The following is a 27,571-nucleotide window of genomic DNA, read 5'->3' on the forward strand; positions in this document are numbered from 1 at the left end:
GACTTTTAAAAAGTTCCCAATGTGGTCCTCCGTTAGGTTTTGCGTTAACTCAATGTTAAAATTGAGGGTATTTCCGTCAGTTCACCTCTTTCGCCTTGATACACCTTCCGGTTGCCGTTTCTTTCGTCACTCCAGCTAGGTGGCGGTGGCGCCTGCCATGTCCACCAACCTGCAATCAGGCACCAATGGAAAATGTCTCAAAATTAAAGTTTGATGGGTAGTTAGTGTTAATAGCTCTGTGAAATCGTAAGAAAGAATCTATCCATCATCCCATCACCATTCACCACCTACATTATTCTTTCTCATTTCCTAGATCTCAAATAGTTCATCCTAGATCTCTCTTGTTGATGGCCAAGCTCCGTCGATTCTTCCCACGTCAACTCCGTCGTTGTCGACTCCTACCACCCCGAATAATTAGGCACCACCAACTCTTACAACTACTCCGACTCCGACTCAGACTCCTCCCACCGCCACACCGGCGCCGGCAACACCCATTTCTTTTCCTCCTCCTAACATCACGTCATTCACCGTCTCCAACATTCCAACTCCACCGGCATGTCCCCCACCAATAATGAAGGTTTTTTCTACTAGCGACTAACTTAAAATGCAGTGTAGCATTTTATTCCAGAAAGCTCCAGTTTGCAGTGACAAATCCACAGGAAGTTGCAGCTCAAACTCTCACTTTGTGTGGCCATTGTTACATCACCAGTGCAGCATCGATGAATTCTCCAACACCCCACCAGTCACCACACCGCCTGCCAGCCCTCCGCCGTCAAGTCCTCTTCCAGATCCCGCTAGCCGCTTGCCGTTTCCCCATCTCCACCGCCGCCAACTCCTTCCCCTTCACCTCCAGCAGCTCCTAAACCTTCCTCTCTCGTATCTCCGGCTCCAGCTCCCACCCTTATCAAGCCCAAGAAGAGTTCGACACCATCGCCTTCCACATTCAGTTCACGGGAAATGGAGTGAAAAAAAAGAACGACGACCGGAAGGTGTATTAGCTACGAAGGATGTGAACTGACGCAAATACCCTCAATTTTAACATTAAGTTGACCCTAAACCTAACGGAGGACCACATTGGAAAACTTTTTAAAAGTCAAGGGACCACATTGGGTGCATTTATAAGTCGAAATGCAAAATTGAGAATGGGTTATAGTCGAGGGACCATTTTGGGCATTTACTCTTTAATTATTTCATGTAATAAGTTTTTTTTTTTTTTTTTTTAAGCATTTCATGTAAGTTTTTGTGATGATGATAATATAATTTCAAATTAATTAAAATTTATTGTTATATTTAGATAATTTTTTAAAAAATATTATATTATTTTTTGAGTAAATAAATATTATATTATTAAAAAGAGAAAATGACAACTTTTTTTCTATATTATATACATAAAGCATTTTTTTCCTCTGAATTATTCATTTATCTACATTATCCACTCAATTATTCTAATAGCACGTTTGGTTCACGAAATGAATTTGAAGGAAATATGAATGCTATTTAATAAAAAATGGAATAGGTAAGGAATAAAACATAAATTGTATTTTATTGTTTGGTTCGCTAAAGGAATAGACTTTAGGAATTGTATTTCAACGTTTGGTTGGTTAAAGGAATATAAATGAAATATATGTTTAAAAGACATAAATACCCTTATACAAAATATATTATTATTATTATTATTATTATTATTATTATTATTAGGCTAAAGTGCCATCCCGCACCATGAACCATTCACGATTATTCACCCCGCACCATTGTCTTAAATAAGTGATTATTTGAGCCATGAACTAATTTTTTTTTTACGCCTAGCATTTTTTGTAGGTTTCTGGTAAAGTATATGACATGTCACCGATTTGAAAGCTGATGTGGACTTATTTATTAATGATGTGGCTTATTAACCACTAATTACTATTAATTAAACCTTAATTACCTTAATCATCCTTAATTACCTTAATCATCTTCCACCTTCACCGGTTCTACTGCCACCATTAACGTGTCCGAGAGAAATGAGAATGAAAGTATGTGTGAACCCTAGGTCAAAGGCCCTCAGCATTGGATAGGAGCAGATTGCAAGAAAGCATCTAAATTCAATACAGCGGCTATTTCAAACATTGAAATTCCATAAACATTTAACACTTCATCTCATGCTTTGCCAGGATCATAAAAAATATAAGTAAAATAAAAAAAAAAAAAACTATATGACTAACGCTATCCTTAATCCAGAAATTTCTCTCACTTTCTAAAATGGATCCCACTTCCACGTCATCAAATTTGTAAATACTTCACTATTTGAAATTTGCATATATTATATTATAAATATAATAACTAAATAATATAATAGGAAATAAAAAAGATAAAAAAGTAAACAAATCAAATTTACCATGCTTTTTCTCCCACTATTTTATTCTCTCTCCTCTTGCTAATTTAGCAATTTCTCTCTCCTATTGCAACACACATGGCATTAAATAATAATAAATAAAAAAAAACTCTCTCTTGCCACATAGATTAGAAAGGGAGAGATTGGCAGGGTTAAGGACAGCCTAAGGGAGAAAGCACTAAATGAGTTGTATTAAGTTTTACAAAAATACTAGATGCACTCCCAAAATTATACTCCCTACTTTTACTCCCACTTGTGTTCAAATTTGATTGGAGGATGAAACAAAAAGGAATGAATAAACACATGACCCCCTATTAAATTGATCAATCAAAGCATGCCAACTCATATGGAGTAAAAAATGGGAGTGTGAATTGAGAGTATATGTAGAATTACTCTTTTAATAACCCTATAAAAATAATAGCACTAGTATTCGTGGTTTGAGATTCATGCAGGAGATCGTCTCTATTGGGGTCATTGTTATCAGGGCCGTTCCAATAAAAAATGGGGTCCTGTGCAATATTTTAAATTGAGCCCTTTTTTCATATAATTTGTATATATAAATAATACTTGTTCAAAAAATTATTTTAAAATATAAATATTGTATAAAAAATACATCTAAAATTTCATCAGGAGTACACTCTAATATCACTGAAAAATATTTTGCTTCTTTGATTTTTTGATGACATTTGTTTTAACTGCAGTAGGACGCATAAGTATCAATTCGTTTTGAATCCTATGACATAATGATGATTAATATCGATTTTTTAACACGTAAAACATGCTCTTGAATGATTAGGATCAAACTCAGCCAAAATTTCAATTAGAACCAAAAAATTCCCATTGTTATTCTGATACAACTTCGCAAAGTTATATTTAGAAAGATATTTCATAGTTGCAATAATCCTAAATAGTACTTTCCTCCAATATTCTTTTTCTTTCAAAAGTTGTTCAATTCTTCTTTTTCTTTTTATGATTTTCAAACCCAGATTAATATTTTCTTGAAGACATAATTATAAAACTCTAAGAAAAAATAAAAATTTATTTAGAAACTGTATGGACAAATACTTAATCAAGAAACAAATTTTTGAATATATTATTTTGAAATAAGAATTAATAAGTCATGTAAATAAAACAATAAACAAAAATTGTGAAATATTTAGTAATTTTAATTACCTGTTAAGAGAATTGAAGAACTTGAAAATTTGTGACTTTGTACGATCAAGAAGAATTCTTCAATCCTATCGAACTGCGTCTGTCGTCTCACTTGTCTGTGATCCTGTAGTTTATTTGTAAGATTTGTGTAAATAAACATTAAGCAACAATTTCAGTATGTAATAACTAATGCTTAATGTTAATGGAATCAAGCTAATAATCTAATATTTATATATTGTATACATAATATAAATGCATATGGTGAAGGAAAAGAGTTGCCTAATGGGAGTAATGGTACAGAAGAAAATTGGGGAAAAGGGATGCGGATGCGTAATGCTATTTATATAATCTATATATATATTAAAATAGAAGTGCTAGCTTTCCCGCTCATTTTAGTCCAAAAATTTTGAAATCGGTCAACATAATATAATATTATATAATAATTCCTTATCAGAAATTCTAGCCTTCCTTATCATTCTTTATTTATGGCTAAAATTGACAAAATATTCAAAATATAATTCCATTCCTTATTATACACGGAAATTAAAGAAATATTTTATTCAATTCCATTCATGTATGGATTCCTTAAACAAAATAGTTTAACCTTGCGTATTTTTAATATATATATATATATATATATATATATAGATTACTATATGATGTATATTATAGTATTCAAAAAAAATATTACTATATTATGTTAATGTACGTAATTAAATTAAAAAAATATTACTATATTATGTTAATGTACGTAATTAAATTTCTCTCATGATAATATTCAAAAAAAATTCAACAATCAAATTACTATATGATGTATATTATAGTATTCCAAAAAATTATTAATATATTATGTTAATTTACGTAATTAAATTCCTCTCATGATAATATTAAAAAAAAATTCAACAATTAAATTACTATATGATGTATATTATTGTATTCAAAAAAATATTACTATGTTATGTTAATGTACGTAATTAAATTCCTCTAATGATAATATACCATGCAATTCAATTATGGTTCAAAATATTTTAATCTTGCGTATTTTTTTATTTTATATTCGTAAACAATCAAATTACTATATGATGTATATTATAGTATTCAAAAAAAATATTACTATATTATGTTAATGTACGTAATTTATATATATATATATATATATATATATATATATATATATATATATATATATATATTAAAACAGAAGTGTTATTTTCACGCTCATCCTAAAAAAAATACTTATGTTTTGAAATTTGAAATTACAATCATTTTTACCTAATTAAATAATTACAAAAATGCTATATATGTTAATTTAATTTATAGTAGTGATTACCTAAAATATTTATTATATCATGAATCATGGTCTACTTTTAAGGTACACTAAACTAATACTCAGTAAGTTCAGTTTTTTTTTATATACAAATAAAATTAATATATAAAAATATATTATTAAAAAGTTCTAACTAAAAACTTTTAAATAACACCTATATTAATATTTTATTTAAATTTATTAAATTAACATACAATTATATTAAATCACTATATTATATTCGTTTTTAATATGATATTGGTTAAATTTTAAAATGTTGTAGATTGATTTTTTACAATACTATTGCAATATATAATTAAAATTAACATAGACTTACATAATAATATATATATTAAAACAAGAGTGTTGTTTTTCCGTCCATCCTAAAAAATGATTAATTTAATTTATAGTAATGATTTTCTAAAACATTTATTCAACCATGAATCATGGCCTACTTTTAAGGTACACTAAACTAATACTCAGTATATTCTTTTTCAACTTAAGTTCGATTTTTTTATATACAAATAAAATGAATATATACAAAAAATATCATTATAAAGTTCTAATTAAAAATTTTAAATAACAAAAATATTGGTATTTTTATTTTTATGTATTAAATAAACATACAATTATATTAAATCAACCTAATTACGTACGACAACTGAAATAATTATTTTTCAAACTTTTCATGCGCATAAAACTAAACTTTGGTTCAAAATAAAACAAAAATAAATCTCATTGTTATTTATAATTCTATTTTCCACTATTATATTGCTATATATATAAATCTCTATCATTTTTAAAGTCATTAAATAATAATAATAATATGATAATTTAATGGAAATAGAATTTATAAAAAAGGAATAAATATATATTCTATTAAAATTTTAAAAATTCTAAATCAAGATAGATATGTCAAATTTAATTTATTCTATTAAGAAAAAAATTAAAATATTCTATTCAATTTAGTATTTTTTTTATAGATATTTTTAATTTCATTTGTTTTATATTTTGAATTTTAATTAAAATTGTTAAAATTAAAATAATTTAATTTGATTCGAATATATATATATATTGCTAAAAAGAGAAAATAATAACTATAATAGATATATATACATATTGAATTATTGTTGCATGTCAAAAGTTCACCGAAAAAAATTGCTGCATGTTAATTTGTTTACTTCATCTAACTTTTAAAACTAACTAGAATATTATTACTACTATATATAAATTTCTTCCTACATAAATGATGTTAAGTTTAAAAATGTGAAAGGTGAAATATATCATTATTATGATTTTAACATTCTACTAATAACAAATATAAGTATTATTGCATTAATTTAAAGGTTTTGTACTGCAAATGCTCTAAACAAATTTTATAAAATACCATAAATTATAAAATTTTACAAATATAAAATAATAGTTATTATTTAAATATTATGAGCCCAAAACAAATTAATTTACGTTAATAACATAACTGAAGAAAAACTAACATAAAAATAAACTAATTAAACTAACTTACATTTGCGGAGTTTTAAAAAAAAATAATGTTATTGGGTAAATGTCTCACATTTTAATATAATGTTATTAAATTAATTGAAATTCACATATTTAAGAATGATGCATCATCTCGAGATCTATCAATTTTAAATGAAGAATAATAAGAGATAATAGAACTAAAAGAAATAAACTTTCAATAAATTAGTTAAAAACATATCATAGATCTACAAATATTGAACCACAAAGCCTATTATGGACCTATTACTTAAATGATGATCTAGAGACGTTTTGATTGTGTTACATTTATGGGTTGGAAAATATTTAGAAACAAAACTAAATGGTTTCTAGACATCTATTACTATTTATGATAACAAACAAAAGTTTAAGGCAAAAACTTGCGTGTGACCGTCTCATGGCCTCAATTTGTGAGACGGGTCATATCTGTAATTAATGAGGTCAAAGATCCGACTCATTAATCAAATATTTGATCCATTAATCAAAGATCCGGTCGTCTTATAAATTGAGACTTGTAAGACGGTCTTACACAAGTGTTACTTAAGGTTTTAAAATATCACCAAAGTAGATTTTGACACAAAACTCAAATATCAATGTAAAATTTTAAAATAAGAATATTTTTTCAAGCAAGAAAAAAAATATAATATTTATCAATATTTATATAATAAAAAAAATTACCCATTTCTCTTTTTATCCATTTACGTAGACATATATTATATTTATAGTATTTTGTACAATATGAAAATATATACACATTTTTTAATAGAATTGTGATTACTGATGTAATTATACACGTTAATAACTACAATAATTACTTATAAAAATTATTTTAAAATATATCTACTCATACTCTTAATTAAAAATTCAAAAATATTTAAAAATTTGTCTAAATATGTAATATAGTTTGGGACTACATTAGTCCATATAAATTTAAAAATTAAACTCTTTTAATTTGTAAATGTAATTTTCTTAATTATAATTAACAAAATATAAAATATAATTAAAATAAAATTATAAAATTAAAAAAATGTGTATTCATAAATATTTATATTTAAAAAAATGCATACATACATATACTTATGCAATATATTAATCATACAAAATTGAAATACTAATTTTTTGATTTCTAAATTTAATTATTTTAATTATAATATATCAATATAAATTATAATTACAGAAATTATATTATAGAATTTGCATATATACATATTAATAAATATTATTTGTATATACACTGTATTACACAATCATTAAGAAGATGCGTCTAATTAGAGTTTAAAATCACATATACAAAATTTAAAATTTATATTTTTTTAATTTCTAAGTATAATTTTCTTAGTTATTATTCATATTGTTAGAATTATAATATATATGAAATACGATTAGGAATAATTCAATTTAATTATGTAAATTTTTCTATATAAATTTATATAAATATGTACATGATTAGAGATTATATTAATCATACAAAATTTTAATTTTGTATGCTATGATAATAGATACTTGACCAAATATATGAAAATTCAACTATATTATTACATTGTACATTTTAATATATTTATATTTTAAAATTTATTTTATTTAAATTCATAATAATAAAAATTTTTCCGTGCACCACACGGGTAAAACACTAGTGTATATATAATACTAGTTTTATACGCGCATTGCGCAAATGGGTTAATGCCCAATGTTTATATTTAAAGAAATATTTGAAAGTATATCAGTGCAAGATTATATAAGAGAAGTTTATACATGGGTAATTGAATGTTGAATTTTTTTATTTAAATATCTTACTCAAAGTATATGAATCCAAGATAATATAGAAAATTCATTATAATTATTACTAAAATAAGTGTTTGCAACATTGTAAAATCGATAGTCTAAATATTTGGTCTAAAAATGATAGTCTAAATAAATACTACTTTTAATTTGAATTTTTCTAAGTGTTCTTAATTCTCTTTTGAGTAACATTGTCATTGTCTTCATCTTTACTATTTGTTCTCTTCCTTTTTGTTGGTAGTGTGTTATTTGCAATTCGGTTATTGTTGGGAGCATAGATGACAACGTCATGCAATGAGATTATGATATAGGAGCTATGGACTTTCCTTTAGGTGTTCTGCTTGGGGTTCGTTTGGTTCAACCATTATTATTGAATGAGTTATTGTGGATAAAGAAATCCCTAGTTTAAGAAAAAAGATTAAATAAATTAATAAAAATTTGAAAATTTAAAATATGATGTATTGCAAAGATATTAAAAGGTAGTTTTTCGCTTCAATTTGCTGGGTAATGGGTTATTTGAGTACTTTCATTGTCAACAAATCCCTCAAGTAGTAAATATGATTAGTTTCAAACTATTCTTTTTTATTTTTTTTCATTGTATTAAAGAAATACATATGTATCATTTTTTGGTGTAACTACTAATTTATTTAATTCAATAAGAGTAAAATATGGTGTAACTACTAATTTATTTAATTCAATAAGAGTAAAATAAAGTGATTCCACTTCAATTTGTTGGGTTATTATTTGAGTACTCTCTTTGTCAACCAATCCCCAAGTAATTAATATAATTAGCTTCAAATTATTTTAAATTTTTTTAATAGTATTAATAAAATACTTGGTAAATAAATATATAACATTATTTTGTACTATAACTTTGATATTTAATTATAGATATTGTAAAAATAAGATAATGGACAATATAATGAATATCAATTGATAAATTTGAATGTAAAGAATCTTTGCATGAGAGAAAATAAAGACAATATAACTAATGAAATTATTTCTCTTATTTAATTTAAGTTTTTGAAATTTTTTGTTGTAGCTACTAATTTATTTAATTTAATAAGGGTAAAATAGAGTGAGAAACTTAATTATGTCAAATTTGATTGAGATGAGGTTCGAACCTAAGACATTTCTTATAGAAATTAATGGGTAAGTTAAAAGTTAACGGAATATTAACGGAGAAGAGAATATTTAACGGAAAACTTAACGGATAATCATAAAAGTAAGGTTAAATTAGGTAATCTCTATTAATAATATTAATCTGAATTATCTTAACCATCTATTTGATCAAATAATTCATCTGAACCATCCATTTGATTAAATAATTTGACCGCCATTTTTTCTACCCATTTTAGGCCTAACTCTCTTTGGCTCTTATTAGTATAGTAGATATAACTACATAAAATTACGTGAACAAAGGAAAGAGATTACCTTTTCGAAAGCAGATTACCTAATATTTGTGCCTTTGTGGGGTTTGGCTTCTGATCTTGCGCACTTAAGCTTACATACTATATATAAAATTAATTTTTTTCCAAATAGGGGCCCCCAAAAATTGGGGGCCTGTGGGCCGCCCTGATTGTTATCATTCTAGTTAGCGTATGGACAAGGTGTTAGAAGAAAAAAAGAAAAAGAAAAGAAAAGCCCCTGTCATAATTTATTACCAGTAACTTGTAGATAACCTGTAAAAAATTCTAGGTGAAAGAATTTTTATGGTTTGTGGGTCGAAAAGTCACTTATGAAAGAACATGGTGCGGCATGAAGAATCCGTTATAGTTCATGCTGTGGGATGACACTTTAGCCTTATTATTACTACTACTACTACCACCACTACTACTACATAAGATTTTTATATAATAGTATTTTATAGCAATTACAACCTTAAAAAATGATTTATAAATTATGAAATAAAATATTCATATAAATAACAAAGTTTTTTAAAGAACATTAAATAATGTTTAGAAGAAGAAATTATGAAGTCTTTAGGAAGTTGGTTTGAGATGGGCGTCTCTCCTTATTTCAGGGGTCTTCCTCAAATGATCAGATATTCAAGAGTCTTAATATTAATATAAAATGTGATGGGATTATCCTAAGCAAAATACAAGCTCTACACATCATTCCAAGTAGCCAAAAAGATGCAAAGTCGCCACTCACTTCTAGTGCAGCAAGAACACTAAGAAAGCAATCACTCATTGGCATCCTTCTACTAGAGAATTCAAGAAGATCATCACTTGACTGGAAATAACCAACAACTGTTGTATTATGAATGAACCAAATGAGATTTTAGATTCCTAAACTAAATATGTACTAAATTACATTTCATTTTTATATTTATTTATTTAAATGTGTATATTGTTGTTGCTGTAACAAATAATATATATTCTTCCCCTTTCCCTAACCACTCAAAACCAACAGATTTAGTCAAAAGCAATGCTTAAATTAAATCAGCACAATGAAAGCTCACCAGCAAAGAGAAATGACAGATGAATGTGCCAAAGAGGCATGTAGCAATCACAAGGATACAAACCAGGAGAAATTCGCTATTTTTTTCGAGAATGGAAAACTGGAGAAGAGAAGAATATAAAATATGTTTAAGAGAACACAATACAAAAAATGGAGAAAGGGGAACAAAGAAGGAAGTGATCTGAATGTAATCTTTTTATTGTTTTTATACGCTGAACACAAAAGGCAATAATGTCCCATTAGTCTCAACAATTGTTACTGTTAAGTATTGCTCGTGAGTCGTTCGTAGAAACTATAACCATTTTAGGTGACTTCAGGTTTTGCTTCTGCACCTTTATCTCCTATTAATACTTAATTTGTAAAACATAAAGTTTAGAAGAATACCTTTAGCTTGATGAAGAATTCCAATATGATTCATTGGCAGAAGTGATGCAAAGACAGAGAGAAAGAAAGATAAGCCTAAAAATTTAGGCCTAAGAAAAGGTAAAAAAGGAAATATGATGAAAAACATATTCTTAAGAACTCAGGAATAAGTTAATACCAAGGGGGGCCAAGAATCTCTATTACCCTTGCAAGGAAATAGGTCATTGCAATAGAAGTGTTTACCAAATAAAGGAATATGCCTATTATTGTGAATGTTATGCCATTCCTGACCTATTCCACGAACCTAACAATCCATAAAAGTGACAAATTTCCCCATAATACTTAAAATAATATTTCATTTATTTTTCTTCTCCAACAAGTTATTGCTTATATGTAGGTATGACCACGGTTAGGTCCAAACCAAACCAGACACTAGCAACCAAACTAAAATGTTATGGTTACAATTTATAATCGGAACTCAATATTTAGCTTTCATTTTATTAAAATCACAAGCCGGAAAGCGACAAATTTCCCCCTAATACTTAAAATAAATATTTCATTTATTTTTCTTCTCCAACAAATTATTACTTATATGTAGGTATGATCACGGTTAGGTCCAAACCAAACCAGACACTATAGCAACCAAACTAAAATGTTATGGTTACGATTTATAACCAGAACTCAATATTTGGCTTTCATTTTATTAAAATCACAAGCTGGAAAAAATAAAATACATTAATTGTTCAATTTAGTTTTTTTTTTTTAAATTAAAAAGTTTGAACCATCGGTTTAAACTACATCCAGAACCGTGAACCGACAATTCAAAATCAGAATCGAATCGCGGTCATATCTACTTATATGTGAGAATCAGAATAAATGTGAAAAAGAACATACATTAATTGCAAATATTATAATTCTAATTTTAAGCTAATGCTAGTAGTTGTTCCAATTTTCAACTGTTGGTTCCCGATTCAAGATCCAACTTTTCAGGTTCACGATTTTAATAAACTAAAATACAAATATTGGGTTCTAGTTCAGAATCATAACCAGAACCTTTCAATTTGGTTGCTAAAGTGTCCGGTTCGGTTCAAACCGAACCATGGTCATCTTTATAATAAGCAATAATTTGTTGAAGAAAAATAAATAAAATATTTATTTGAAGGGTAAAGATATCCATTTAATATATCATGGGAGAAAAGTTCTATAAGCATATAATCTAGGGAAAAAGTGTCATTTTCCTTTTTAAAAAATTTATATAGTTATATATCATATTTTTGCAATGAAATTAATAAAAAGTAAAATGAGAATTTTGTGGTTTGAGTTATAAAATAAATATTGAGGCCTTTGGGCTCCCTAAATTAGAAATCGAACTCTTTAAGTTGGAAGAGTGTAGATGAATTCTTTGTACGTAGAGTTAACAACATAGACTGACTAAGAAGTTGTTTGGGCGACTCAAGATTTATCTTCTCCAATGACTTAAATAGACTTTTATAAATTTAAGGTTAGAGAAGCACTCCAGTGAGAATGAGTGCCTAGAAGAGAAATATGAACTAATTTGAGCCATCGATCTGAGAAGATCAACGGATCAGATGTAATTTTAAAAAAAAAATGATGTGTCATTTTTGTAAATAACTAGAACTTTGAGTGCAAGTAACTTGTATTAAAAGTGAAAATAACATATGCAAATGTGCAAGTACATTGTGTTAGTAAAATCACTTAAAAATGCAACCATTTACACTTAATAGTCTAAGTAAATTTACCTTTTCATATTGGTGCACTTAATGATAACGTCTTTCACTCTTTTACATTGATGCACTTAATGATAATGTTTGGTGAAACTATTGATAACATTAGGTGCATTTAATATTGTTGCTTGGTGTACATCATTTGTTGCTCTTTTAATACATTTTACTTGCAGTTAGGTGTAACCCCTCGTCTATTCCGATAAGTTTATGGTTCGAAAAATATTTTTTTAGGCTATGACATTTATGAGATGATCTCTCGGTACTTCAGAAGGATTTTTACAAGTGAGACTAATTATTAAAAAGCTGCGATCTACGTACCGGTCACGAACCGTAAAATTTTTAAGGACGTATATACAGTTTGAATTTCCCAAGGAAATGGATTATTAAGCATGATACGATTAAGCGTGAACTTCCTACTCAGTTCAGTGGAAATTAGACGAACTGTAAGAGTGAAATTTATTACGAACCTTCGTACCTATATTTCGCGAGATGCCGGAAAATTCCCGATTTTAGTGGCTAATGACGGGATTATTTTTTAGAATAATTTTGGTATTAAAATTTTCCCGAATTAAGTTATATTCCTCCGAACTTTTATCTGATTTAATCCCTAACTGGCAAAGCAAAACTTACTCTACAAGGCATACCATGGGATTGTGACAAGTGGCATCATTATTTACCACATGGTAAATTTAATTAATGCTTGTCATAAGAAGTATGGGAATGATATACTTGATCCCTTAAGCTACAAGCTAAACTTCCCATCATCCAAAACTTCCCATCATAACCACTCTCATCTCCATTTTCGAAAATATTAGAAGGAAAAGAAGAGAAAGGAAATCTTAGTCTTCTACATTGTGATCCAAGGACTCCCTAACTATCTCTCCAACTCAAGTGCTCTATTATAGGTAAAAACTTTGGTTTTTGTTCGGTAAAAACCTTCCTAGGACTTAAGTTTAAACTAAAGGTTCATGAAAATGTTGTTATTATGGTGATTTTTGTTTAGGATCTTTGGTGAAAGATTTGAAGGAGGAAATCATCAACTTTCTACGGTTTTAAAATCTTCTAGAGAGGTAAGGAATCCCTTAAGTTGGTTTAGTCACTTGAAGGTGTTCAAATGCTAGTAAATTATGGGACTAGGATTTTTATTTAAAAAATTACGTGTTAAGTTTATGGATCTACAAGTTAGCTCAAGAAACTACACTTTAGATTTTTGGTAATTTTTATATGCATGTTCATAGTTACTTTATGCATGTATATGTTGTGTTTATGTCCATATAGGCTTATGCTTGTGAAAATGGTGGAAAATCGGGACGTTACAACCCCGTTCTCGCGGCTCGAAGTGCGCAGAATCGGATGGACGCGGCAGTGGACGCGCGTCCACCGCGCGTCCATTGCGGAAGAAGGCTTCGGCGTCACGGCCGAACGGCCGAAAGGCCGGACGCAACCACGGACGCGCGTCGCGTCCGTGGCGTCCAGATTTCGGCGACAAATGCCGAACAAGCGGACGCGGCTCGGACGCACGCGTCCGCCGTGCGTCCGCTGCTGCGGGCAACCGCGAGTCCGCGCGACGCGGACTCGTTTTCGACCGAACTTTTCCCCGATGTTTTTGCTCCCGAGTGTTATGGTGTTTGGAAGGCCTACGGGCAACCGAGTCAATTTTTGAAAGCTCAAATATTATTTTTGTAAATTATGTTCATTAAGTTGGGGAAAAATTGTATTTTTAAGAAATAAATGTGACCCTTGTCACTTGGATTTTCATGGTGAAAAATCATTAACAAATATGTGTATTTTGGAAACATATTTGCATAAGTATAATTGTTTTGAGTCATCATGTGAATATACTAATTAACTCAAGGAAGAAAGAATGGTTGAAAACCTTAGTTTCTGGATAATGTTGTTGAAGACATTAACTTCTTGGGAGGCTTGTGAGCCGGGGCCCGGAAGTTAGTGAAATGTTTGACTTTACGGGAGGCCTGCGGGAGCCAGTTAGTGAAATGTTTGACTTTACGGGAGGCCTGCGGGAGCCGTGGCCCGAAAGTTATTACTTTACGGGAGGCCTGCGGGAGCCGTGGCCCGAAAGTTATTGTAATACGGGAGGCCTGCGGGAGCCGTGGCCCGAAAGTTATTGTAATGTTGGAGGCCTGCGGGAGCCGTGGCCCGAAAGTTATTGTAATGTTTGACTTCTTGGGAGGCTTGTGAGCCGGGGCCCGGAAGTTAGTGAAATGTTTGACTTTGTGGGAGGCCTGCGGGAGCCGTGGCCCCAAAGTTATTGAAATGATTGACTTTACGGGAGGCCTGCGGGAGCCGTGGCCCGAAAGTTATCGAGATGTTTGACTTCTTGGGAGGCTTGTGAGCCGGGGCCCGGAAGTTAGTGAAATGTTTGACTTTGCGGGAGGCTTGTGAGCCGGGGCCCCAAAGTTATTGAGATGTTTAACTTCGCGGGAGGCTTGTGAGCCGGGACCCCGAAGTTATTGAGATGTTTGACCTGCGGGAGGCATGAGTGCCGCGACCCGAGGTTCTTGAAAACGTTCTAAGATCACCCTATACTTATCCAGAGAGAAACTAAGTAATTTTACTAACTATGAAAAATCTAGTTACTCCGTAACTAGATCGCAGAATAAAATGTCACGAGTTCTGAACAGTAAAGTGTGTGTTGTTAAACTCTCTATTTTGAGTTAAATGATGGAAATTCTCGGAAATGAAAGTTTTGCAAACTTGTCTGAAAGGACATGAAAATGTTTTGAGCGGCAGTTATGCCATTGTATTTAACTGAGAAAACTTTACATGATTTAACTCGTATACTCTGCTATACTTTCTTTTATTGATAATATGGTTACATGTAGATTTTCAACTTATGGGAAAAGCTACAATTTTCTGAGTATTATGTTGTTTTGAAACCTTTGTTTACTTTCGAGTGACAACGGATTTCCTTACTTAGCCGTCGCGCTAACTATACTTCGATGTGTTTACAGATGTTGTCTAGTATGGGCTCCTGAAGCCCGATGAGCTCTGAATAGGATGGAAGTCGAGGTTGAGGACTACCCTATCCTAGAATAGACACCCTAGAAGAATTATTTCCATACGTACATATTTGTATGTTGACATGGTTATTTGAGGTTGTAAGTTTAGCCTTAGCGTTTGGGTATAGGAGAGATACCTAAGCGTGGCGGTAACACCCAGTTTTCTGCTGGTTAGACGCTTCCGCAATGTATTGTATTATTAGGGATTTTGTAATAAATCCAAGTTGTGAAAAATTGGGGTGTTACATTAGGTGCACTCTATGAAACTGTTACTTGCTAATATGTCAATTTAATGGCATTTACTAATTTGTATGCTGGTCTTTAATTTATGACAATAAAGGATCTTCAACACAAATTATATACGAGCTTTGCATGAGGAGAATGAAAACACAAAAGAGAACGTCTTCATGAAGTTTGCACTGTTCCAAAATTGTGCACTAGAAGACACAACAATGTGCATTGCAAGGCAACAATGTGCACTATAAGGCACAACAATGTGCACCTGAACTAAGAAACTGTACCCTAAAAGAAACAAAAATATGCACTCAGAGAAAGAAAAATGTGCTCTGAAAAAAGAAAAAAATGCGCCAAAAGACAAAAGAATATGAACTTACTTACACAAAATTATCATAATGCCACCACATTTTTTTTAAAAAAAAATTATCTTCATTCTGGACCTTGATTTGAACTGGATCAATGGATGAGATTAAACCATATTTTTTACCCAATAAATCTCTCGCATTTGATCCGTTATATATATATATATATATATATATATATATATATATATATATATATATAGTCATGATCAGGTGCGGCCGTGCTCTCCCGTGCGGTTCACACCACTCAATGTTACGAAATACACCACTTAATGTTAAGAAACACACCACACACATGTGGTGTGTTTCTTAACATTGTGGTGTGTTTCTTAACATTGAGTGGTGTATTTCGTAACATTGAGTGGTGTGTGACCGCACGGCTGCACGGGAGAGCACGGCCGCACCTGAAATTATTTCTATATATATATATATATATATATATATATATATAAAATTGATACACATGATTTTATACCTTTATTTGCCCCACGATTCAGGAGTTTTGTTGCTTATTTCCTTTACCTTGATACATTTAAGGCTCGTTTGTGTGTTACATTTGATCAATCTTAGTTTATTCACAAATGAGGAGTAAAGGAAGGATTTTCGGTCATTTTGGACTAGTGTTCGAGGTACAAGGGATCTACCCCGGGACGGAAAGGAGCAACGGAGCACGAAAGGAGTCAAAAGAGGACTAGGAGGCCGCATCACGGCCAGCCTCACGGCCGTGATCCCCACCGCGGACGGCAGCTGGCCACGCCACATCACGGCCCTGATCCCGACCGTGATGTCGACCGTGACCCGGCTGCTGTCCAGTATTTATATCATGCTTTTTCCTGTATTTTGGGTATTCCGAGCCCTAGTTTAGTTTAGTGCAATTTTTCCCTTCTTTAGAGTTTTCCATAGCATAGAATACAACAGATTTATATCATTGAATTCAGTTTCGAGCTTGGAATCATCGTTTGGATTGGAATTACTCTCAAGAATTGTTAGTAAAGTTTTCCCTTTTATTCTTTAATCTTGCAGCTATGTTTTCAATCTTTAATTCTTGTCTTGCTATGTTTACTTCAATCATGCGTGAGTAATTCGCCTATGGGTTTGGATTAGGGGTCCATTGTTACTCTTGATGTTTAATTTGTAATTATTGCATAAAGGGATTGAATCTTTTACCTAGGGTTTATGTTGATTTGGGGATTTTCTTTCTACTTGTTATTGATTGATGGCCACAATTAATTGCTAGTCTAGGAGAGGGATTCATTACAACGAAAGTTGGATGGAGACCTCGAGCCTTACCTATTTCATCCAAATTTTCCTACTATGAGAATAAGGGTAATTTTGGGGGCTTACAATGCTTAGGTGCTTAAGGTTATGATTGATGCATCACGACAGTGGGGCAATTGTAGCCTAATTCTGTTTATTGATTACGAAAGTAGCTGAATTGAATTCTTATGTGCATTGCCCGTAAATCCCTAGGTTAATTATTCTTTCCCTAATTCTGAGATTGTTAGAACATCAAGATTACAATCCCCCTAATCTGGCCCATTCCCTCATCATACAGTTAACTCCTTAGTCAATTGCTTTCTTTTAATTTTCATCATTCAGTTTTAGTTGCTTGGATTCTAGTTGATTCACATACTCTAGTGCCTAGTACTTTTAATTCATACAATTACTTGCCATAACCCCAATCCTCAGCGGAACGACATTTACACCCTCTTTTACACTCCCATTTATACATCATCACATTTTGGCGCCGTTGCCGGGGATTGGTTTATTTGGTTTTAATTGTGTGATTAATTTCTTACTAGCATTAGAGTTAGTGAATTTTAGGAGGTCAAGTTTTATTTTGTTCTTTAAAAAAAAAATTCTTTATTTGCACTAACCCGTAACCAATTTCTTCCAAGAGTGTTTGTGGTTGTGATTGACATTAGGTTTCCCTCCTCTTATGCACACTAGATCGAAAGGGAGCACGAATCTTCGTCCCTATGATCCAAATCTTGAGAGGAAGTTAAGGAGGGAGAAGAAGGTGTTACGTGATTGGCTTCGAGAGTTCCAGGACTTCGAAGTAGACATGGAGACCGGAGACAGTAGCAATACTAGGCAGCTAGCCCATACTGGTGTCAATACACAACAGCACCCGAGGCAGAGGGAGGTAGCTAGGGACAACCCTGGAGTTCGTGCTGATCCTCCAGTACCAAATGTTCATAATCAGGCACAGAACTTCAGGGCCGATCCAAACCCGAATGTCTATGTTGGGGGAGGATTGGGAGCTCCTTTCATGTAGTAACAGCTTGTGTACCAGCAGCCAGGCTATGGGGTTGGGATGCAAAATCTTCTCCATCAGATGAATCCCAACCTTTTTCAGCAGTTTGCCCAGGTGGTCCCACAAGCAAATCCCATGGCAGCCCATTTAGCTCCTGAGTTTACTGAAGAAGATTGCATTGTGTATCCAGGAATTGAGGCAAATAATTTTGAGTTGAAGACTGCTCTCATTCAGATGGTCCAGAATAATCAGTTTGGAGGAGCTCGGATTGAGGACCCGAAAACCCATATTGTGAATTTTGACCGAATCTGCCAGACCATCAAGATGAATGGTGTTTCTAGTGAGGCCATCAAGCTGAGACTATTTCCCTTTTCCCTGAGAGATCAAGCACAGAGTTGGTTGAATTCCTTTCCAGCCAACCATTTCATTACCTGGGAACAGCTCCACAAAGCTTTCATGTAGGAGTACTATCCTCCTTCCAAGACTGCCAAGTTAAAGAAACAGATTCAGAATTTTCAGCAGTTTGGCAATGACCATTTCATTACCTGGGAACAGCTCCACAAAGCTTTCATGTAGGAGTACTGTCCTCCTTCCAAGACTGCCAAGTTAAAGAAACAGATTCAGAATTTTCAGCAGTTTGGCAATGAAAGTTTGGCAATGAAGATCTTCCTGAGGCTTGAAAGAGATTTAAGGAGTTGAGGAGGCAGTGCCCAAAGAATTTGATGACCTCAGGTGACTTTATTTCTTCGTTCTATGAGGGATTGACTAACCGGTCAAAGATTATTCTAGATACCTCATCCTTTGGGGGTATTTTCATTGATATGGGACCGGCAGCTGGAGAGCAGTTGATTGAGAGGATCACCTCTAACAATACTTACTGGTACACTGAGGGGGATGATATACCCAAGAGAGAGAAGCCAGCTGGGATGTTCGAAGTTGAAGAAAAGATGGCAATGCAGGCTCAGCTGGATTCTATACAACACATGCTAAAGCAGATAGTACAGACTCCTACTCAGAGCGTCCAGGCTGTTGCTCAGCCTCCACTGATTCCACAGAGTCCTTATGTTCCTAACCCTTATTCTATGCCACAGGTACCTCTTGTAGCCTGTTGTGCAATTTGTGGTGGAAATCATGCAGCTCAGACATGTCATCTGTTAGACTCCAGTAACCAAGTCCCTCAGCCTAATATGGAGCAAGTTGATCTCATTGGTTATTCTAGACCACAGGGCCAGGAGCAAGGTTATGGGAACTATCAGCAGCAAGGAAGAAATCAATTTGTTCCCTCTTGGAACAATCAAGGCAATCAAGTGAGGAACAATCCACCAGGTTTTCAAGGTAATCAAGGGAACAGAGGTGGCAATCAAGGAACTCAGTGGAGAAATAATCAGAATAATCAGAATCCCAATCAAGGGCAGTTCCAGCAAGGGAATCAGAATTTTGGGAACACTCAAGGTCAAGTCCAGCAAGGGAATCAGAATTTTGGGAACACTCAAGGTCAAGGTTTCTCTAGACCATAGAATTTTGGGAACACTCAAGGTCAAGGTTTCTCTAGACCATCTCAGGATCTTGATATGCAGACTCTCATGAACACCATGATAGCTCAGATGAGCAAGTTACAGGCAACCATAGAGTCTCAGCAAGCTGCCCTTAGCTCTCAACAAGTACTGATAGAGAGCTTCACGGCTCAACAACAAGGAGGTGGTAATCAGTTTTCTAATCAAGCCTCATCTTCGAATGGTAGACTGCCAGCAAGCACGGAAAATCCAAGGAAGCAGGTGAATGCAGTGACCACGAGAAGTGGATTAGCTTTGAAGGATCTTCCTTTTCCTTCAGATGATCCAGTGCCTGAGAAAACTGATAAGAAGGATGAGGGCATTCAGGTTGAGGATGTTCCTGATGAGAGTGAAGAGGAGCCTGTGTTACAGAGAGACAGTGCTAAGGGGAAAGCCCCTATGCAAGATGAGAGTGATCCGAGCAAGAAGCCTGAGAAGAAAGATAAGCAGATTGGTGACTCAGTTGTTCCTTGCAATCTCTTGCCATTCCCACAGAGATTGTGGAGATCCAAGGAAACTGAGAGAGAAAATAAGTTCAAGATGATGCTGGACAAGTTGGAGATATCTATGCCCTTTGTTGATGCAGTAACTCAGATTCCTTCATACAAGAAATTCTTGAAGGATATTCTGAGTAACTAGAAAAAGTTAGAAAAAAGTGTTGTGGTGGATCTCAGTGAGGGGGCATTGACATGTGCAGCTCTTCAACAAAAGTTGCCTCCCAAGCTGAAAGATCCATGTAGTTTTACCATCCCCTGCATTATTGGGGGATTTGTAGTGGGCAGTGCCTTATGTGATCTGGGTGCCAGTGTTAGCCTGATGCCATATTTCCTTTGTAAGAGGCTTAACCTGGGCAGCCCAAAGCCTACCACCATGACTCTCCAGATGGCTGATAGATCCATTAAGCGCTTAGTGGGAGTTCTTGAAGACATCCCGGTGATGGATGATCAGCATTTCATATCGGGAGACTTCGTGATTCTGGATATGGAAGAGGATACCAAGGTTCCCATTATCCTTGGTAGGCCTTTTCTAGCTACTGCTGGGGCTCTCATAGATGTAAAGAGGGGAAAACTTGTGATGGAGGTGGCTGGCCAAAAAATTGAATTTGATATCTTTAAGATGGCCAAACACCAACCCTCTTACATCGATGAGTGTCATGTGATTGAGGTGCTGGAGCAGTGCAGTGCAGAGGTGGAGGAAGAGGAGGATGAGGACTCCTCTGAACCAGTTGCTGAGGAGTTGGTGGATTCACTAGAAATAGTGGTTTCTCTTGCTCCATTTGAAGAGGAGCAGGCCCCGAAGGTAGAATTGAAACCTTTGCCTTCCAGTTTGAGGTATGCATTTCTTGGCTCTAATTCTACTTATCCTGTGATCATCAGTTCCTCTCTGAAGGAGGAACAAGTTGAGGAACTGTTGACTGTGCTCAGGAAGCACAGGAAGGCTATTGGGTATTCGATTGGGGATTTAATTGGCATTGATCCTAAGTATTAAATGCACAGAATTTATTTAGAGGATGATGCCAAGGCTAGTGTGGAGCCCCTCAGGAGGCTAAACCCAAATCTGAAAGATGTTGTTAAGAAGGAAATTTTCAAATTGCTTGATAATGATATTATCTACCCTATTTCGGATAGCAAGTGGGTTAGTCCTATTCATGTTGTTCCGAAAAAGGGCGGTATTACTGTTGTTAAGAATGAGAATAATGAGTTGATCCCTACTAGACTTGTCACTGGACATCGTATGTGCATTGATTATAGAAGGTTGAACAAGTCTACTAGGAAAGATCACTTCCCCCTTCCCTTCATTGACCAGTTGCTGGAGAGAATGTCCTGCTACGAATATTTCTGTTTTCTAGATGGGTTTTCAGGTTACTTTCAGATTTCTGTCCACCCGGATGATCAGGAGATGACTACGTTCACATGTCAATATGGCACTTATGCTTTCAAGCGTATGCCATTTGGCTTGTGTAACGCACCAGCTACATTCTAGAGATGTATGATGTCCATTTTTTCAGAGTTTGTGGAGGAGATTATGGAGGTGTTCATGGATGATTTTCTGTCTATGGGAAGTCATTCAGTGAATGTCTCTCTAATCTCGAGAGAGTGCTATGCAGATGTGGAAGTGAATCTTGTGCTCAACTGGAGAAGTGTCACTTTATGGCTTCAGAAGGCATTGTTCTTGGGCACAGGGTGTCTGCAAGGGGAATTGAGGTAGACCCAACAAAAGTTGAGGTGAATGCTAAGTTACCACCCCCTAATTCTGTGAAGGGGGTGAGGAGTTTTTTAGGTCATGTTGGGTTCTACAGAAGGTTCATTAAAGATTTCTCTAGGCTTGCTAAGCCCCTTACTCATTTGCTTGCTAAAGATATCCCCTTTGATTTTGATGATTCTTGTCTTGTGGCTTTTGAAAAATTGAAAAATGCTCTTTGCCATGCTCCCATTATTCTGCCCCCTAATTGCTCTTTACCTTTTGAATTGATGTGTGATGCTAGTGATTTTGTAGTGTGGGCTGTGTTGTTCCAGAAGAATGATAAGAGTTACCCTGTGATTCATTATGCTAGTCATACGCTTGATGATGCACATGTGAACTATGCAACAACTGAGAAGGAACTTTTGGCAATAGTGTTTGCAGTTGATAAGTTCAGATCCTATTTGGTGGGAGTAAGGTAATTGTTCATACTGACCATGCAGCTTTGAGGTATTTGTTCCAGAAAAAGGATGCCAAGCCACGATTGATTAGATGGATTCTCCTGTTACAAGAGTTTGATTTGGAGATAAGAGACAAGAAGGGCACAGAGAATGTTGTTACTGACCATTTGTCCAGGCTTGAAGGCCGAAAGAAGGATGAGTTGCCCATTGATGACACTTTCAAAGGTGAGACATTGTTAGCTGTGAATGCCTCCGTACCATGGTTTACAGACATCCTCAATTTCCTGGTGAGTGGTTACATCCCGAAAGATTTTGATTATAATAAGAAAAAGTGGTTTATTCATGATGTGAGAGATTATTTTTGGGATGAGCCATTGCTTTTTAAGAGAGGTCCAGATGGTATTGTGAGGAGTTGCATTCCTGAAGAGGAGTTTGACAATGTTCTTTATCATTGTCATGCTTCACCTTATGGGGGACACATGAGTGCTGATTGTACTGCTTTGAAGGTATTGCAGTCAGGATTGTTTTGGCCTACTTTGTTTGCTACTGCTAAAGACTTTGTGAGCAGGTGTGATAGCTGCCAGCGGACTGGCACTGTTGGTAGGAGGCATGAGATGCCCCAGAGAGGAATTTTAGAGGTTGAGATATTTGATGTCTGGGGAATGGACTTCATGGGTCCGTTTCCTCCTTCATTCGGTAATGAGTACATTCTGGTGGCAGTGGATTATGTGTCGAAGTGGGTAGAAGCAATAGCAACTCCGAGGAATGATGCGAAGATTGTGGTAAAGTTTGTGAAGAAGAATATTTTCTCCCGGTTTGGTATGCCTAGGTCCTTTATCACTGATAATGGGACTCATTTTTGCAATAAGTTGTTGGAGAAGCTTTTGGTTAAGTATGGATTTACCACAGGTTGTCTACACCATATCATTCACAGACCTGTGGACAAGTTGAGCTGGCAAACAGAGAAATCAAGTCAATTCTCTAACCGGAAGGATTGGTCACTGAAGTTAGATGATGCTTTATGGGCTCCCCGGACTGCATTTAAGACTCCTATTGGTGTGTCCCCTTTCAAGCTTGTCTTTGGGAAATCATGCCATCTACCAGTTGAGTATGAGCACAAGGCATATTGGGCAGTTTCGAAGTTGAATTTGGATGAGAATTTGTCTAGAGAAAAGAGGTTATTGTCATTGAATGAGTTGGAGGAGTTCAGAATGGATGCTTATGAGAATGCCAAGATTTACAAGGAGAGAACAAAGTACTTTCATGATAAGAGGAACCTAAGGAGGAGTTTTGAACCGGGTGATCAAGTATTGCTATACAACTCCCGGTTGAAGCTGTTCCCTGGGAAGCTCAAGTTTAGATGGTCAGGACCGTTTAAGGTGGTTGAGCAATCTCCATCTGGTGCGGTTACTATTGTTGGCACTACTGGTGATCCATTTGTAGTCAATGGCCAAAGGTTGAAGTTTTTCAATGTTCCAGAACCAAAGGAAGAAATGGCTAAAGTAGTTTGGGATCTCTTTATTCCCATCTACACTTGATGATCACATGGCTGAGTCGAGCTGACGACAGTAAACTCAGCGCTTCATGGGAGGCACCCCATGTTATCCTTTACTTTTTGCACTTTATTTTACTGCACTTTTCTTTTTATTTTTAGTTCGGAGTAGAGTTAGAAGTTTTTCTTTGTTTACGGGGTGTTCCTTGGGTTATTTTGGTGTGAAGCTTGCACTGTTTTACTTTTGAAAGAGTGGGGAATAGTTAGACTTGAAGAGGTTAGGCTTTGAAATAGTTTAGAAGTGCTTTAGGGAATATTTTGGACTAACTTGCAGGTGAAATCGAACTTGGGCGCGAAAAGAGCAGAAGTGCGAAAAGAGAGTGCTGGATCATGGACAGGCTCATGGCCGTGACCCCAGCCGTGATGCCTGGGCGTCGATTCCAGTAGCCACAGAGCAAAAGAGGGCTCTGGGTCACGGGTCACATCCCGGCCGTGACCCAGGTCGTGACAGGCACCCAAAAATTCCAGTAGCCACAGAGCAAAAGAGGGCTCTAGGTCACGGGCCGCATCCCGGCCGTGACCCTGCCCGTGATAGTCCACAGAAAATTCCAGTATCTACAGGCTTATAGAGGGCTCTGGGTCACGAGCCACATCCCGACCGTAACCCAGGCCGTGAAGGTTGTCCAAATTTTCCAGTACCGAACGTGCAAAAGAGGGCTCTGGGTCACGGGCTACATCCCGACCATGACCCAGGCCGTGATGGATTCAAGGTAATTCCAGTGCTGAGAGCACTATAGAGGCCTCTGGGTCACGGGCCACATCCCGGCCGTGACCCAGGCTGTGATGCAAAGCCGACAGAAAAATAAAAAATCAGGAATAAAGGCTCAGGGTCACGGCCCTGATCCCGGTCGTGACCCCGGCCGCGATACGGACTGGGTTATAAAACCCAGTCCGCGAATCCCCTTCCCTTTTTCCCCAATTTGAAACCCTAACCCTTCCTCCCCCAATTTCTCTCCACCCCCAATTTCCTACACCATATTTGCCTCTCTTGCTTGTGATTGCTTGCATTCTCCCACTCCATATCATCATCTTCCTCATCTAATCAAGGTTTGAACTTTAATTTCTTAATTTTCATTGCAATTTTCGAAATTCTTAGAGGTGTTCATAGGGTTACTTGAATCTTTATTTTAATGGTTGAATGTTGATAGTTTAAACATGTTTAGGATTAATATTGTTGATTCCATGATATAGAAGCTTGCTTAGTACTTTAATGGTGTTCACATTGATGATTTGGGTGAAACTTTGAATACCACTTGCTTTTGAGTTGAATATTGATTTTGGATGGATTTCTTGATAGTTTTAGGATTGTGGAGTAGTTGTTAACAGTTTGGCGATGATTCTTGAGCAATTTACGATGTTTGAGCCGAAATCTAGGCTAGGTTTTAAAAAAAAATCAGAATTCTAGAGTTTTGTTTTCCTTTTAGTTAGTCATACAATCTACTCCACAATCCTGCAATTCGTTGTGCTTTCCAGTTGCCTAACCCTCACCCCATGGATATCTTTGGTGTGAGCTTTTTGCAGATGCCTCCACGTCAGAAGAAGAAATCTGTTGCACAAAAGCAACCCCTAGTTGCACAGGTTCCAGACACACCATTCCATAATCCGAAAAACTTTGAACGTTTCAAGTTCTTCTCCGAGAGAAAGATATTCAAGCCATACGTCCTCTCTTTGGACGTTGCGGTTCACTTTGGTATCCGGGATGAGGTAGTAGACATGGTGGAGCTCCCGGAATGGAAATACTTCTTGATGGAGTTCGATGAGGACACACATCAGTCCGTGCTAGTTGAGGTCTTGACCACCATGAAGCTTCCTAAATTTGATGGCCTCACTAGCAGCGTGTGTGTCCAGTTCTATATAGGCTACACGATGTTTCGGTTCAGCACGGATAAGTTGAGTGATTTGATGGGTTTCGGCCTGGTCCAACAGCTCACAGAGGAAGAAAAGTTTGACCGGGTTGCCAATGTTCCCAACATTCAACAGTTTTGGGAAGAACTCACAGATGGCACCACGGTTTTCAAGAGCTCCCATAGTCGCTCTTCTGAATTCTGCAAGAAAGAGCACATATTTATGCAGTATCTACTGGGCCACTCCATCACAGGCTGATTCGATGCCACAAGTTCTGTCAATCACGCTGACCTATTCTATTTATATGGCATGGTCAAGCGTGTTCGGCTGCACATGGGAGTGGTGATTTGGAATTTAATGAAGAACCAGTATTACCTGCGTGGGGTGGCTTTGTATCTCGAGCCTTATCTCACTCGGATCCTCTGCGCTACGCAGCTAATTGTATTGGCTGAGCCCAGGGCTCCAGGCATGCAGCCTCTCACAGCGGAGGCTGTGGCGAGGATGCGGGACAAGATCGTGCTAAAGAGGGCACGTACTACAGATATGGCTGATGTGACTGATGCAAGGACGGAGGAGGAGGCCTATGAGGCCTATCCTGATGCTGCAGGTCCTGCCCATGCTGGGGCAGGCAGGAGTTCATCTTCTACTGATTTTTAGCAGCAGGTACTGGCCTAGCTGGCAGCCATGAACATGAGATTTGACTACATTGATAACCGGTTGGATGAGATGGCGGCTGCAAATGCTCAGAGCCGTGCTGAGGCCTATGCGTACTATGAGTGGATGCGTGGGAATTACCCGCCTCAGGGGGGGCTTCCATTCCCACCTTATGATCCCTCCTCTATGGGATGATGTGCTTAGTGAACTTCCTACAACTCTACTCTTTTCTTTTTCTGTTATTTTTACTTTTAATTCGTTTTTGAATTGTATGATGTTTAAGACTTGAATTCTGTTATCATATTTCCTGCTTTCTAGTTTGTTGTCTTTTGTTTTAGTTCGTGGGGCTTTGGTTGTCCATCAGGGACGATGTCCAGACTAAGTGTAGGGGGGGGGTGCTATTTCTGACAAAATTGTGAAAACTGAAATTTTGATGAACTTTGCTTGAAGGGTTCAATTTGCAGCTTAGGGTAGTATGCTTTCCTTGTGTTGTGGCTGTGACCACTTTCCTTTCTGCTGGTTTGTTGTTTGTTTGGTGGTACTTGTGCAGCCTAGGTTGTCAGGGATGATTCAAGGTTAAGCCTGTGTTTAATTCAGTCTCTTGCCAATAATTGGGTTAACCTCTAACCTAAATGTTTCCCCTGTGTGTTATGCATTGCTAGTGAAGGCTTATGTGGGATTCCGGTGATACCTGTTCTGTCATAGCTTGTCTCCGTGCTCTCATAGTGAAGTCTAGAATTTGCATGCTTTGA

General features: G+C 35.3%; 1 protein-coding gene across 1 annotated transcript; it reads left to right on the forward strand.

Annotated features, from left to right (window-relative positions):
• The first annotated feature begins 20,165 nt into the window (after window positions 1–20,165).
• LOC116001201 lies at window positions 20,166–21,614 on the forward strand. Its single transcript, XM_031241090.1, has 2 exons — window positions 20,166–20,757; window positions 20,824–21,614. Exons 1-2 carry the CDS (start codon window positions 20,166–20,168, stop codon window positions 21,612–21,614), a joined length of 1,383 nt encoding a protein of 460 aa, XP_031096950.1.
• Window positions 21,615–27,571: the final 5,957 nt, after the last annotated feature.

The sequence above is a fragment of the Ipomoea triloba genome, chromosome 13 (assembly GCF_003576645.1).
Source record: "Ipomoea triloba cultivar NCNSP0323 chromosome 13, ASM357664v1".
In the NCBI taxonomy this organism is placed as follows: domain Eukaryota; kingdom Viridiplantae; phylum Streptophyta; class Magnoliopsida; order Solanales; family Convolvulaceae; genus Ipomoea; species Ipomoea triloba.